This window comes from Marmota monax, unplaced genomic scaffold (genome assembly GCF_021218885.2).
Source record: "Marmota monax isolate L192 unplaced genomic scaffold, Marmota_monax_Labrador192_F-V1.1 WCK01_AAM20220418_F8-fsc00039, whole genome shotgun sequence".
Lineage (NCBI taxonomy): Eukaryota > Metazoa > Chordata > Mammalia > Rodentia > Sciuridae > Marmota > Marmota monax.
In genome coordinates, this window is record NW_026693602.1 from 4,229,424 (window position 1) to 4,244,553 (window position 15,130).

The 15,130-nt window shown below is 40.1% G+C and overlaps 1 protein-coding gene across 1 annotated transcript; it reads left to right on the top strand.

The window, feature by feature from the left end:
* Positions 1 to 437: 437 nt before the first annotated feature.
* Ucp1 (uncoupling protein 1) lies at positions 438 to 8,844 on the top strand. The gene is made up of 6 exons (XM_046459648.2): positions 438 to 765; positions 1,086 to 1,284; positions 5,891 to 6,091; positions 6,186 to 6,287; positions 7,192 to 7,372; positions 8,264 to 8,844. Exons 1-6 carry the CDS (start codon positions 640 to 642, stop codon positions 8,376 to 8,378), a joined length of 924 nt encoding a protein of 307 aa, XP_046315604.1. The 5' UTR covers positions 438 to 639; the 3' UTR covers positions 8,379 to 8,844.
* The last annotated feature ends 6,286 nt before the right edge of the window (positions 8,845 to 15,130 follow it).

The following is a 15,130-nucleotide window of genomic DNA, read 5'->3' on the forward strand; positions in this document are numbered from 1 at the left end:
GTGCCAGCAAGGAGCCCAGGGAGTATGAGGAATGCAGCCAGCGCCAGCCACTTGTCTCTTCTAGGAGGCTTGGCGGGGACCTTTTAGCAGGAGCTCTGAGATCGCGCTCGCTGGGGGATCTCCCACCTGCTCCCCTCCCCAGCCGAGGGTCCCAGCAGGAGAGTGATAGAGGGTGCCGTGCGCCTACTGCGAGGGAGGGGATGTCTGCCTGTCGCAGATGCGCTTTCGGGGTGACGTCCGGAGCTTGGCGCAGACGGTGGGGTCCCAGGCCAAGGATTTAGTTATTGAAGGGCGGCTGGGCAGGCGCTGGGCGAGGATGGTGTGGGAGGTACCGGCATCCAGAGCACGCCCCTGCCGGTCCCCCCGCCCAGGTCTTCCCGGCTATATATGCCACCGCGGGTCGGCCTGGGCGCAGCGGGTCACCCCGGCGCGAGCGTCGGTGGGGAGACGCTCGGGCTGGGTTGCACCACTGCGCTCCGCCTGCAGCCGTCACCTCTGGACTGCCACCTCCCTGGTGGTGGCTGTCCCAGAAGTCAGAGAGTGGGCTCGCTGCCCAGGCCGGGAGGGAAAAGAACTTCCACCTTGGAGGTTGGAGCCTTTCGCTCTTGCCAGGCGCCTGGCCCCGCTTTCTGAGTGAGGATGGTGAGCCCCACAGCCTCCGACGTGCACCCGACCATGGGCATCAAGATCGTCTCAGCCGGAGTGTCAGCCTGCTTGGCGGATGTGATCACCTTCCCTCTGGACACCGCCAAAGTCCGGCTACAGGTAGCGAGCCAGAGGCGGATGGCTGGGGGTCTCGGGGCAGAGAGAGGATCGCCCGCTATGGTGTGTGTCCCTTTGATGCAAAGTTTGGGCTCAACCACCCTTTCAATAAGGGAAGGATGGTGGCAGCCTTGGAGAGCGGCTTGGCTGTCTGGGATTGGATGCTTTGGGATGGGAAACTGAAACTTTTCCAGGGACTAGTTGAACCAAGGTCAAGGATGATGGGTTGACCATAACTACTGCCAAACCCCCCAAAAGTTGGGGGCCCTAAGAGTTCTAAGCACCAAAGTACTAACCCTAACCTGTACTTTTCTCATTTCCAGATCCAAGGCGAATTCCCAGTCTCCAGTGGTATTAAGTATAAAGGTGTCCTGGGAACAATCACCACCCTGGCAAAAACCGAAGGGCCCATGAAACTGTACAGTGGGTTGCCTGCGGGATTGCAAAGGCAAATAAGCTTCGCCTCTCTTAGGATCGGCCTCTATGATTCTGTCCAGGAGTTCTTCACCTCAGGGAATGAAAGTAAGCAAACAGCCTTACTGGGGTTCCTGGGAGGGGCTGGGCTCTTTGAAAACGTGACCTGGGAGGCTGTGGTGGAACTCAGTGGTAGAGCCACTTGCCTAGCTTATGGGAGGCCCTGCCTCTATCCCAGCACCACTAAGCCAACAAATAGGGTAGTGGTCTCCATAACAATTTGGCCACAAAATATCAATATTTGAATTCTTGTCCTTTCCCCAGGTTCATAGAAAGTAAAACAAGTCTGCAAATCATTTTTTTTTCAGATGCAAGTTTACTTATAAAAATCACCCAGACCTTGATGGAAGTTTGGGGTCTAATTTAGGTCTCCCTCTGGAGAATATGAATGGGCTGCAAAGTTCCCTAAACAGCAAAGTATATCAGAAACACCTCTGGAACTTGTTGAAAATCCAAATGAAATCTACCATGGCCCTCTGAATCTGAATTCTCAGGCTGGGGACCCAGGAATCTGTACTTTCTTGTACAAGCTTTCCTGGTAATTTGGATATCTAACATGAGATTTGTGAAGAAAAGGCAGCTAGAACTTGAGAAGAGAGTCACAGGACAGGAAAAACTCATCTCCTTGTCCAGAGGGTCCTAGGAGTTTTTTACCTCTAGGGAGGGCCAGATAATAGAAGGTATTATCTGTGTATCTGGGTTTGTTCAGGGGAAGGCAAGGAATCAGATGATTCCTGAGTGCCAGCGTAGCCTGAGCTCCTGTCCGTTTAGCCAGGAAGTATGTAAGTCCTTCCAGTATCCTGGGCTTTTAGTTGAGATACATCACAACTAAAAAGATACTGATATTATGATCCCTTGGCAAGTGGGGAAACTGAGCAATTTCATAACGTGCCCAAGTTCACATACCAGGAAAGGGGCAGAGCCAGAGTTCAAACCCAGGCAGTCCGTTCTCTGACCCCAGCTATTAACCACTACACCTGCTGCCCTCTGCACCTGGCATATGATCCTCTACATCCTTCAATCCGGACAGCAATGCCATGAGTAGAAGGTATTATCTGTGTATCCAAGGAATCAATTGACACAGAAGCACACAGTACATAGTAGAGGTGCTGTCATGTGGAGTAGACAAGCCAGGGAGATGTGCTAACAAGGAACCGTTGAAGTCACTCCTTGGCTTGATGTCATCATTTGTCTTCAGTAACTTTTGAATACTGGTATATGGGATAATTTAAAATTATTATCTATCTGTACAAATATAACTTAAACTTATCCACACAAGTACTCTCAAAGTGAAAATAAAGTCTGTAGGTTTCTAGATCGACACTGAATTGTCCTAGGTAAAGATCTGAGTACTTCAGGCACCAAATGAATGAGATAGATTTTGGTACTATTCTACGGTGCAACTATTTGGTTCCTTTGGTAATCTTTGTTGAACTGACAACATGCCAGAAACTGTTAGATGTGCAGATGTTCATGGTTCATAGGGGACTTGTGGGGAGGAGGAGCCAATAGATGACTGTATTCCATGGCACTTGCTGTGTCACAGTGAAGGGAAACACACCTAGCTGCGGGGGCGTGGTCATACCAGATTTTCCTGAAGTTAATGTCTGAATTGAGTTGAAGGATCAGTAGGAGTAATCCAGGCAAAGCGGTAAGAAAAGCCTTTCAAGCTGAGTGAAGTTAATGTACAAAGATTCAGACAGGATGGAGAGAACTTGCAGAGCAGAGGGGCAGGGCATGTTGTCCAGGAGGGAGAAAGGCAGGAAGGAGCACATCACAGGCCAGGCTAATGCTAAGGAGTCTGGACTTTGTCCTGACACTGGTGAAAAATCATTGAAAAAATACTAAGCAGGGAGATGGCATAAACACATCTGATAGAGTATATATAAAGAAAGGATAAGAAAGGGGTAAGTCAGGAAGTAAGAAATAATCAAGTGATGCCCCAAAGCATTGGCTATAGGGAAGGAGATGTCAATCAGAAAGATTTAGGAAGTGCAATTGACTGAACTTGGCGAAGGACTAGAAGTAAGGATTAAGGGAAAGGTAAGATGGGTTCTGAGTTTCTGGCTAGAGACACCACTTCTTCAGGAGGGAATATAGAAGCTGTCTCATGGAGGGAAGATAGATTCAGTTTAGGACTCACCCAGAAATGATGTCCAGTAAGCACACACGCTTAGGAGACAGATCTACGTGAGATTCCAGGAAGCAGAATTACAAAAATACGTAAAGGGGTGGAAGGACTGAGGAGGAGCGGAGGACTGAGGAGAATAAGGGAGCTCGGCCTCTCTCAAGGGGCCTACCTGTGATGAAGAAGGACAGGAAGGAGGGAGACTGGCGTGTAGGGTAAGTGAACCCGAATGAGATCATAGACACGGGCCTAAGTGAAGGCAGCCTTCACCATGACATCAACACGTGTAAGCTCAGCTCTTGGCCAAGCAAATGTATGCTGCGCTCCTCCCCTGACTCAGGCAATGGCAAGGCCCTACTGAGGTAGATGGCGCAAGGCGTCCATCCTCTGGAGGAGCGCAGCATGTTTCTGGGAATGGGCTGGTTTGTTTCTGTATTCCTTTAATAAGTATAGTTGCGACTTCTCATAGGACCATTAAGTATGAAGGAAAAAACATGACTTTCTCAATTAATGCAACTACTTCTAAAGAATAGATCTGTGTGCTCTAAATGCAATGATTTAGCTGTGGAGTGTAAATTGTTAATGTTTAATGAAAAACTCCCTGTATTCCTGTCAAGGAAGTTTTTGAGAAATTAAATTAAAGTCTAGAGAAGAAGAATTAATGTTAAGAAGACAGATTAGTGCTTAGTACTGGGCGACTTGTTCTTGTTCCTGTGCACAATGGTTTGTGCTCTTACTCTTGTTTGATTAAAATTAATAGCAAGTTAACCACTTGCTGTAACCATGGCACTGGTTCCAGTCAGTAAGTCAAGAAAGAATAGTCAAGGTATAGGCCAATAGTTGGGACATTTCTAACTATTATTAAAAGTTAACTAAACAGAAACAGCTCAAAGCAAAACACAAACTGAAAGGAAAAATGCTTTGCTTATGCCTAAGCCAAGAGACATTCTTCTTATCTAATTGTAGCTAGGTAATATTTTGTTTCTTTGAATAATGATTCCTGTTTTGTAACCACAAAGTACTGTGAGCCTGCCAAAATGAAAAGTATATATGATCGACTTCACAAGTAAAGATTGGGATTCAGCACCTTCACTTTGGTGTCTGTGTTGTTTCTCCACCCCCACTTTCGCCGACTCCTCACCATCTGTTGGTCTCCTGAGACCCCCTGTTGGAGCTGGACTCCGACAAATGTACAACCAGAATAGAGATGAAAATTTGCTTCCAGTTTTGTGTATTTCCTCTGTGCTATCCAGTGTGTTGAGGGCTTTGTCTATATTATTTTAATTCACACCATGATTTTATGAAGTCAATATTATTACTGACTTCATAAATATTATATGATTTATGAATAATATGTTATTATAATTTATAATTATTTATATAATTAAATATAGAAAAAATATATAATCATGTATAATATTCATATAATTATTTATATATAATATTAACATTATATATAAATAATATTAGGGATAATAATATAATATTATTTATATATAATATTAATATTATGTATAATATAATATTGTATAAAGTTATCATATAATATTGATTTTTATATATTTTATATAATATTAATATTATGTATAGTATCATATAATATTAATATTATATATAAATAATATTATATTATTATCCCTGTTCACAGATTAGGGAACAGAATTAGGAAGACTGATGAGTAAATGTTATTAGACCATAACTTTATATTTCATGATAGGAATGAATATTGGGCTTCAAGACACTTTGTAGTTGTATTAAGTGATACCTGTCTTGTTTTGTTTTGTTTGCGGTGGTATTGGGGGTTGAACCCAGAGGAGTTCTACCACTGACTTGTACCCTAGCTTTTTTATCTTGAAACAGGATCTCCCTAAGTTGCCCAGGCTGGCCTTGAACTTGTGATCTTCCTGCCTCAGCCTACTGAATAGCTGGGATTACAGGAGAACGTCACCGGGCCTCGCTATATTTGATCTGTCTTGAGTGTCATAAGCTAATTTTCCAACATTTCAAGACAAATATCACCTTCTTGACTTCCTTATTCTTACTTTCATCCTCTTTCTATGGTGTAGCCTACTACTATGTGATTACCTAAGTTAAGGCAATTGTCTACTGGGCTTCTCCTAAGACCAGAGTCCAATGATTAGCATCATCTTTGAAAGGAGGAAGACAAGCATCACAGGTGACCGGTGCCTCCTCATAGTTGAGAAATATTGAAAAAGATAGCAAAACACAGGAGGAACTATGCTGAATGCCAGAAAGAACGAAACCACTGTCCATTTAGACATTTTAACTTTTTTCCTTGAAAGTTTTTATTTAAAAAAAAAAAACTTTCAGGCAACTGAATTTTCCTAGCCCAACTATGATTTGGTCCATTGTTAGTACATGGTCAACACATGAACACACAAATGGGAAAATAGAGAAGATGTAAAAATAGAAAAACACTTAACCACTAAATATTTAAGAGAAATAGGAATGTATTTGGGGTTTTGAATTTGTTGTCTTGAAAAATCATTTTTTCTCTCTGTACAGCAACACCCAGTTTGGGAAGCAAAATCTCAGCCGGACTTACAACTGGAGGAGTGGCAGTGTTCATTGGGCAGCCCACCGAGGTCGTGAAGGTCAGGCTCCAAGCACAGAGCCACCTACATGGGCTCAAACCTCGCTACACTGGGACCTACAACGCGTACAGAATTATAGCAACAACAGAGAGCTTCAGGAGTCTTTGGAAAGGTAACTAACTTCTAGGCGCATTTTCTAACTATTAAAACACATTTATCCAAGAGTACTTTATTAAACTTTGTCTTTTGTTTTTTTTTTTCTCCAGGGACTACTCCTAATCTGTTGAGAAATGTCATCATCAATTGCACAGAGTTGGTAACATATGACCTGATGAAGGGGGCTCTTGTGAGAAACAAAATCCTAGCAGGTAGCTTCCTATTGCAGACAACACACACATTGGCACCTCTATTATTTCATCTTGGAGTTTTTATATCCATGTTCTACTGAATCTCTTACTTTCTCTCTCTCTCTCTCTTTTTTTTTTTTTTGGTACTGGGGATTGAACCCAGGGGCACTTAACCACTGAGCTACACCCTCAGCCCCTTTTTATTTTTTTTATTTTGTTTCCTAAGGCTTTACTGATGTTGCTGAGGCTGGCCTCAAACTTGAGATCTTCCTGTCTCAGCCTCCTGAGTCTCTGGGATTACAGTCGTGTGCCACTGTGTCCAGCTGAATCCCTTATTCCTAATAGTCTTCCCATTTTAGAACTTAAGCAATTTTGAACAATAAATATAATGTTTTGAGAAGCAGAAAAAGAGCTATAGTTTTGCTGCAGCAAAATTTTTCGCAATAAATTTTTGTTGTACTTTTGCTGCTACAAAACCAAAATTCAACTGCCCTTCATATCATCATTATTCTCATTTAATACTAATATATGAACTTTTGTGAGAATCATATTCCTTCTATGGCAGAATTCAGGAGGTAAGTCCCTCCTGCATTGTAGCCAAAAGTGATTTCATCTTCCATAGGATAGTTCCTCAAAGTAATATTGTTTCTAGAGACACTGACAGTCTCTTTTGACAATGACTTTCATTCAATTAAAAAGTGTCAGATGCCCATGTACCAGGTGTTATGCTGGGCCCCAAGGCCACAAGGAAAACAGTTATTCTCAAGGGTTTACAATCCATTTTGCCAGGTACTATTGACCACCCGCCTAGCTGCCAGCAGGACCTTGTGTTTTATGATTAATTATAAGACATCCACGTTGATCTCCTGTGACCAGCAGGGTTACAATGAGTCTGGTGCTGACCTGTCCCATTGACACATTCTAGATGATGTCCCCTGCCACCTGCTGTCTGCTTTCGTCGCTGGATTTTGCACCACACTTCTGTCCTCGCCGGCTGATGTGGTGAAGACCAGATTTATTAACTCTCCGCCAGGGCAGTATACCAGCGTGCCCAGATGTGCAATGACAATGCTCCACCAGGAAGGGCCGTCGGCGTTTTTCAAAGGGTAGGTTGTGCTCTTCTGCATCTGCGTGGTGTGCAGGGCGCTGTGTGCCTTGGGCTCGGTCTCACCTGAACAGCTGGAACCTGGCTTTCCAGCCTTAGCATGCTCAGTGGACTCAGTATCGACTTTTCCTTGCCACGGGTTTCTCCAACCCACCAATTCCACTGTCACAGAAAAGAAACAGCTGTAATGGTAATAAGTTCTCAGCTTTGCTTAGAGGCTTATTCAAAATCAATATCCTTCCTGTTGGTTTCAGTCTATTGGAAATGTAAGACCATATTCTAATCATTAAGCCGTTCTTAGAGCAGGAGAACTATAAACTAGAGGAAAGAATAATAGAGGGCCATGAGAAAATAAAATTTGGTTTTCATTATTTTAATTTGATAGATTCAACTTTGACAATTTTATTAAGGCAAAACTAGAGAAAAGTCATCGCTACCCATCTAGAAAAGTGATGCAGAAAATGATGTGGCTTAACTCATCTAGAAACTAGTATTGAGTAACAGGTTGTTTTTCCATAAAACTACATCATATGAATCATATCATGTCATAAATCACTTTCCTAAGAAAATATAGTATGAATTTAATTTCTGAATATTTTCAAGAAGGTTTATTCTAGTGATAGTAAATGTCTCAAACCTTGTAAAACAAGCAGGAAACTGGTAGTGGTGGCAAACGCCTGTAATCTCAGTGGCCCAGGAGGCTGAAGTTGGAGAATCAGAAGTTTGAGGCCAGCCTCAACAACTTAGCAAGGCCCTGAGGAGCTGGGGATGTAGCTGAGTTCAATCCCCTGTACCCCACCCCCAACCCTAATGAGAGGCATTAAGCACCTGTACCATAAAAGCTTTAAGAATTTCAAACAAGCTAATAGAATGGTGACATGCACTTTTCTAGATTTGTACCTTCCTTCCTGCGACTGGCATCCTGGAACGTCATTATGTTCGTGAGCTTTGAACAGCTGAAACGAGAATTGATGAAGTCCAGGCAGACAGTGGACTGCGCCACGTGATCAGCTTCCAGAAAAGCATGTAGTACATCAGAGGGAATTGCTGATTGGATCACTAATAAAAACAACCCCCAAATGACCCTATTGGTCTTAGTTCACTCTAAAAAGACAAAAAAATTCTGGTAGACAGTTTGGGACTTTCTTTTAAAAAAATAGGAAAGGAAAATTTTGTATGATTTTTATTGTCAATGCTAAGAGGAAGAAAACATTACATTCAGTATACACCCTGGGAAATGTTAATGCCCAGATAAGTTACTGCCTTCGTTTGATCATTTGGGGGATAGAGTTCTATGAGCAAATATAAAGAAGTTTAACGTGTCTTAACTATAGTGTCAACTGGTGGAAAAGGAAAAAATAAGTGCATTTTACATTTATAAATACTTAAAGATGAAGTTATCACAGAAAATTTTACTGCTTTATTTATTAACCACAGTTGTCAGTTAATATATTCAATAAAGTATTGCTAATATCTTTTGAAGTTGGTCTTTTGGGATCTGCACCTGGATATAAGAGGAGAGTTCACCTCGAACACAACATTATCCAACAGCAAGTGAAGGTATTTAGAATCAACTGGCAAAAACTGACGGAATGTGGTTAATATAGATTTTTCAAGTCCATGCTTTATGGCAGCTATAACCACTTTTAATGTGAGGCATTGTTGGTGTTAGACTCATGGTATCCGTCATGGAATCAGAGAATTTTAGAGTTGGAATGTCCATTTGGGCAGACAGAGGAAGCATCCAAGATTCCTATGATGAAAAGTAAAACTTCATGTGATCTTTCCAGAAGAGCCAAACTTATTATCCATATGTATAAGTGAGCTTTTTATGCTTAAAAATGAGTGCAGAAGAGACAAGGAAAGTAGAGACCAGAGATGAATAGAAGTATAAGACAAGGCCAACCTTGTTTTAAACCCTAAACAAGGACTGCCAGGAGGACCCAGGAGCCTATAGACATCCAAGCATTATTCTGTTTTAATCAACCTTACATTACATTTATGATCACAGCTTTCCTCACACTTAAGACTTCACACTTAACTGTGTCTGACCAGTTTGTGTTGCTATTACAAAATACTGAAACTGGGTACTTTAAAGAGAAAAGAAGTTTATCTGGAACATCTACTCAGCTCTGCTGAGAGCCTCATGGCCTATGGCATCGCAATATAGGGAGTGCATGCTGAAGAGAACACATGGTGAGACAGGAGGCAGAGTCTGGGGAGAGGCCAGGCTTGCTCATTTTATAACAATCCATTCTCAAGGGAACCCACTCCTCAGAGACTCAACCCATATACCAGGAACCCCTCAGGACCTAATTAACTTCTACCAGGAACCTCCTCTTAAAGGCTCCTCCACCTCATCACTGCACACTGGGGACCACCCCTCGAGCACAGGATCATCTCAGGGACAAACCACACTCAAACCATAGCACTTTCCTTCCCCATATGTTACAGGTAAGAGCATCTTGTGGCAGATGCTGTCAGGCCCCCTCCATACAGGATTCCTCTTAACAAATTGGTGCATGCTGGCCTGACTTCTGGTTGCCGTGTCAGCACCTCCTGTTTTTAGGATCTTCTCCCAGCTTTGCCCATCCGCTCCGGGCATACTAGATGACTGGGAAGTAACACCCGTAGACACAGCCTGGGCCAGTGACTTGCTTGAGATGGTGAATCAGTATCTCAGTTCTCTGGACCCGCCCCCACCCCCAGGTAAAATACAGCTGAGCCATCAAATGATCAAACGCCAGTGGCATTTTGCTTGATACAAAGTCCCTGTGAGGGCTGACTTCCATTCCCTCTCTCAGTTCCCCACTCCCTTATCAGTGTTTCCTGGGGTCGCCTCCCAGATGAATTGCAAATCCTTTACTCAAGGTCTGATTCTGAAGGAATCCAAACCAAGACAAATCACAAACTTAGTTTGGCAAATTCCTGGTATGCAGAAAAGTCAGCAGACACACGTGAGAGTCTGACATTGTATGTAGTGGTGAACAGAACCGGCGTGGGCGCTGCCCTACACAGAGGAACTAGAGGGGATTAGATGTGGTATCCAGTCAGTGGTATCTGGCCATTTTCTGAGTGACCTCCTTGTCCCATAATAAGCAGTCTCAGTAATCTCATCTGGTAGGGAATACAACTTGGGGAAGAGCCCCTAGAGGGGGCTTGAGAATCACTATGCAGTGATTTTTTTTCATGCAAAGTAAATCGCAACAGTTGGCCCTGGGTTCAATCCCAAGTACCGCACAAATTTTAAAATAGAAAAAAATTACATTTCCTGCTTTTTTTTTTAAAGATCTCTTTTGAAAATGGGATTTTTATTTTATTGTAGACTATAACTCATAGAATTATGAATATAAAAGTGCATAAATCCAATGAATATTTTAATGTCTTATAACCAAGTGAATAAACAAGCAGCCACAGCAAAGCTTAAGAAGCAAAATTGCAAGCACCCCAGGTTGGCCTCTACTCTCACAAGCACCACTCACAACCATCCTAATTTCACATTCACAGTAAATGATTTTTTCTTAAAACTATAGATTCACCATTAAGTATTTATCCCTAAGCAAAGGAGCTACTTTATTTTTGAACCTTATTTAAAAAGATTCATCTAGGGCTGGGGATGTGGCTCAAGCGGTAGCGCGCTTGCCTGGCATGCGTGCGGCCCGGGTTCAATCCTCAGCACCACATACAAACAAAGATGTTGTGTCCGCCGAAAACTAAAAAAATAAATATTAAAATTCTCTCTCTAAAAAAAGAAAGTAAAAAGATTCATCTAGTATGTTTTTATTTGTAGCACATTTTGACAAATATATTTTAAGATTCATCCATGTTGTTTGATATAACTGTAGTTTGTACATGATCAGTGCTGTACCATGTTCTATTGAGTGACTGTTCAATAATTTATCCTAACAGTGTAATTATAAAGTGAAATAATCTTAAGTATGATGTATGATACACCTGCATATAAATGAAAATGGAGTGCACACAGACTCTTTACTATGGGAACTGTACTGAAAGATTTATGAAAGCATGTGAAATTGCACCTAAAATTGTGTTATTAGTGACTATAAGCAGCAATGCTAAATTTCTTGTACTTGATGAATGAATGTACTTAGTCACAGTAACTTTGGTTTAAATGTCTAAGTAATGTCTTTAGTTTTTTTTTTTCTTTTTTTTTAGTGTGTTTGTAATTTGTACTATTGATGGGGGTTATTCTTGGACTGCAGGGGTTATTGTCAATGTGTGATTTGTTTTTGTTTTATAGAATCATCTAATGTGATATACCAATTTTTATAAGTGATATTTAGATAATCCTAATAACTGTGTATATTTGACAACCTATTAAAATGTTTTGCATTGGAGTTTTTTCCCCCCCATTACTTGTAACATGCTTATAGCCTCATGGTAATTTAAAAGTCACTCATTCAGTCAAATATTTTAGTGTGTTTTATGTACCAGAAACTATAGGCATCACTAGGAATTCAAAGATAGAACTAAGTGTTAGTAGAAAGAAAGGTCCACTTCAGGAATCATTTTGTATGAATATTTTCTATCATATGAACTAAATAAAGTCTAATTTACAGAAGTGGACTATAGGAGAAACAAATTGACTTGGCTGTGAAAACAAAGTAGATAAGATTTTTGCATGTATTTGAAGTTTAGTGAATTGGTTACTTAATCAGTGACCCAAGTTATTCTTTTCATGTATTAAGAGGAGGGTACATCTACACTTTACCAAGCATAGTCTTTAAAAAGTTGAAGATTCAGTTCCTGTTCACAAAATATATGCTGTCTGGTCTTGGCGGGGGGGGGCATGTAAATGTGGGGTAAAATGTTATTAGAGCTATGACTGATACCTAGCAGGATTATGAAAGAGGGCAGTTGGAACAGCACAAAGAAATAAAGGGTCATGGTTCATAACAGCAAAAAAAAAAAAGAATTTATCCTATTTGATGAACACTTGTTTCTATTGTTATAGTGCTGGTATTAATTCTTATGATGTATTAGTTTCCTGTTTTTGCTGTAAGAAATCATAAACAAACTAGGTGACTTGAAACAACATGAATTTATTATTGTATGGCTTTGTCGTTGAGAATCTAAAGTGTTTGGGCAGGGTTGTGTTCCGCTGCGGGTTCTAGAGGACTCTGGTCTTCAGCTTCTTGAGCCACTCCTTGGCTTATGACCACATATCCACTATCTCTGCTTTATTGTATCACCCTCTCCTTAGTCTCCCATCAGCCTCCCTTTTCTATGGACAGTTGTGATTATCACCCTCTTCTATGGACAGTTGTGATTACCTTGCATCTGGATAATCAGATCATCTCCCATTCTTAAGTCCTTGATTTAAGGACATTTACTAGATCACTATTACCATGCAATGTCACATTCTCATAGGTTGTGATGTGTACAACTTGGTCATTTGGGGAAGGGGTTATTTAGTCTATATACATACATATATACATATATGCTGGGGTACACAATCACCAATTTCTATAGGGTAGCTACCAGGGTCAAGTTTCTTTACTACATGTGATAGACTGGATCATTGTTGAAAAAATATTCACTCCTCTCTTCACCTGGAAATGGCCTATACCTCCTCACTACATTCAGTGTGGCTGTGTCAATTGTTTTAGCCACTGGTATAAACAGACATGAGGTAAACAGAACATTTAAATGTATTTGTATAGTTGGCTTGCCCACAGGCACTCCAATAATCTGCCTTGAGTGTAAAACGCCCTGGGAAGCTGCTGATCTAAGGGGATGCTGGAGACCTATGGAGCAGTTTGATGCAGATAATGTCCCTCTAGGTACACACCATGAATGAGAAGAAATGAGAAAAATAAATGCCTTGAATCTACAGTATGCATTAAATCTACTAGATCAATATAAAGAATAGCTTTTCAATCTTTTAATATGGTATGTATGACTATAGGCTTTTAAAATTGTTTTCATTAGTATTATATATAGTCTTATCCTTAGGGATATGAGTTTTGTGTTATATTTATTCCTCCGTACTAGGTACTTTAAAAATGCAAATAAAAACTTTCGTGACTATTTTCTAGTTTAATTTTGCTGATATATAAAAATGTAGTTGATTTTTTGAAATAGTATCCTTTTATTTACAGGACAGTTCTGGGCTCTACTTTGTAGGTCTATTTGGGTATTTGATATATAATTCTCAGTTTTAAGAATGTTAGAAATAGTGCATAGCTTTTCTCAATTGGCACATAAAATTGTACATATTTATGGGGTACCATGGAATGTCTCAATTCATGCATACATTACATAGTGTTCAAATCCAAACTATCTCTATCTCCTCAAAAATTTACCATTTCTTGTGGGACTATTCAAAAATTCTTTCTTCTAGCTTTTTTTGAAAGAGTTCCTTATCATCTATAATCTATTTTTATATTGATAGCTAGTGATTTGCCAAACTTTTAATTTATATATCATTTCTTTTGAATTTTGTTTCTTTCCACCCATTTGTCTTACTGTACTAGCTAGGATCCCTAGTACAATGTTGTAACAATTTGGATTTATATGGCAAGTATTGATTCCTCTTACTTTCCCAGTCGATTGTTTTTCTCTGCTCCATTGACATTGGATTTGGCCACAGGATTTGTCATGACCAATGGAATATTAGTAGACATGTGAGTGAAAGACTGAAATGTTTGAGCAATTGGGCTTGTTCTTGTGCGTCTGCCATCACCACGAAAAAGAGAAGGGTCTCCACTAGCCCCAGAAGAATCGTCACATGGAGCTGACCAAAACAGGTCATAAATCTATGGCCCTGATTTCAGGGCAGCTAAATCCAGCTAAGATGATCAGACCTGACTAGCTAGCCACAGATGTGTGGAGTAAATGCTTTCTGTGTGCAAAAAGAAAAAAAAAAAAAAAATATATATATATATATATATATATATATATATACACACACACACACACACACACATATATATAAATATATGTACATATATATATAAATTCTTAATTTGATCCCAATGTTTCATTATGATGTATACTGATAGATTTTGTAAAATTAGCCTTTAAGATACATTTGCTATATTTCCTGTTGTTTTCAACATGAATGGAAGTTGAAATAAAATATTTTTTTGTCAATAAACCTTTATTTTATTTATATGCAGTGCTGAGAATCAACCCAATGCTTTGGACATGCTAGACAAGTGCTCTAACAATGAGCTACAACCCCAGCCCACATGGAAGTTGAATTTTTAACCAAGTCCTTTTGCTGCGTCCAAGATCATTATGATTTTCAAATGTTAATGTGGCAAATAGCATTAGTTTATCATGATATTAAATGAACAGAACCACAACTGATCACATATTTAATTCATAGTATGTATGTACACACACACATACCACCTATATATACACACATGCTAAGTCAACATAATAAATTTGGTATGTTTCTGGATTCAGTATGCTAACATTTTATTTAAATCATTGCATCTTAAGTTACATTGGCATAAAATTTTTCCTTCCCATACTGTCCTTTCTGGTCATCAGATTATGACAACTTTGGGTTAGGGATGTGGTTCTGTAGCATAACACTTGCCTACTATGCATCAGTCCTTGGCTTGGATCCCCAGCACATCAAATTATAAAAAATAAAAATTATGAGTTTTCTGAATTGCAGAATGTACAATATTATTTGGAGTTTATAAAAAATGACACCATTTTAAATGTGTTATTTAACTCAATGATGCAAAGTTTTCAGTGGAAAGGTTTTCAATTCAGTTTA

Coding starts and splice junctions, on each gene's coding strand:
- Ucp1 (XM_046459648.2), top strand. CDS start 640: ATGGTGAGCCCCACAGCCTCCGACGTGCACCCGACCATGGGCATCAAG. Junction 6,288..7,191: donor GAGAAACAAAATCCTAGCAG/GTAGCTTCCTAT, acceptor GACACATTCTAG/ATGATGTCCCCTGCCACCTG. Junction 7,373..8,263: donor CCGTCGGCGTTTTTCAAAGG/GTAGGTTGTGCT, acceptor GCACTTTTCTAG/ATTTGTACCTTCCTTCCTGC.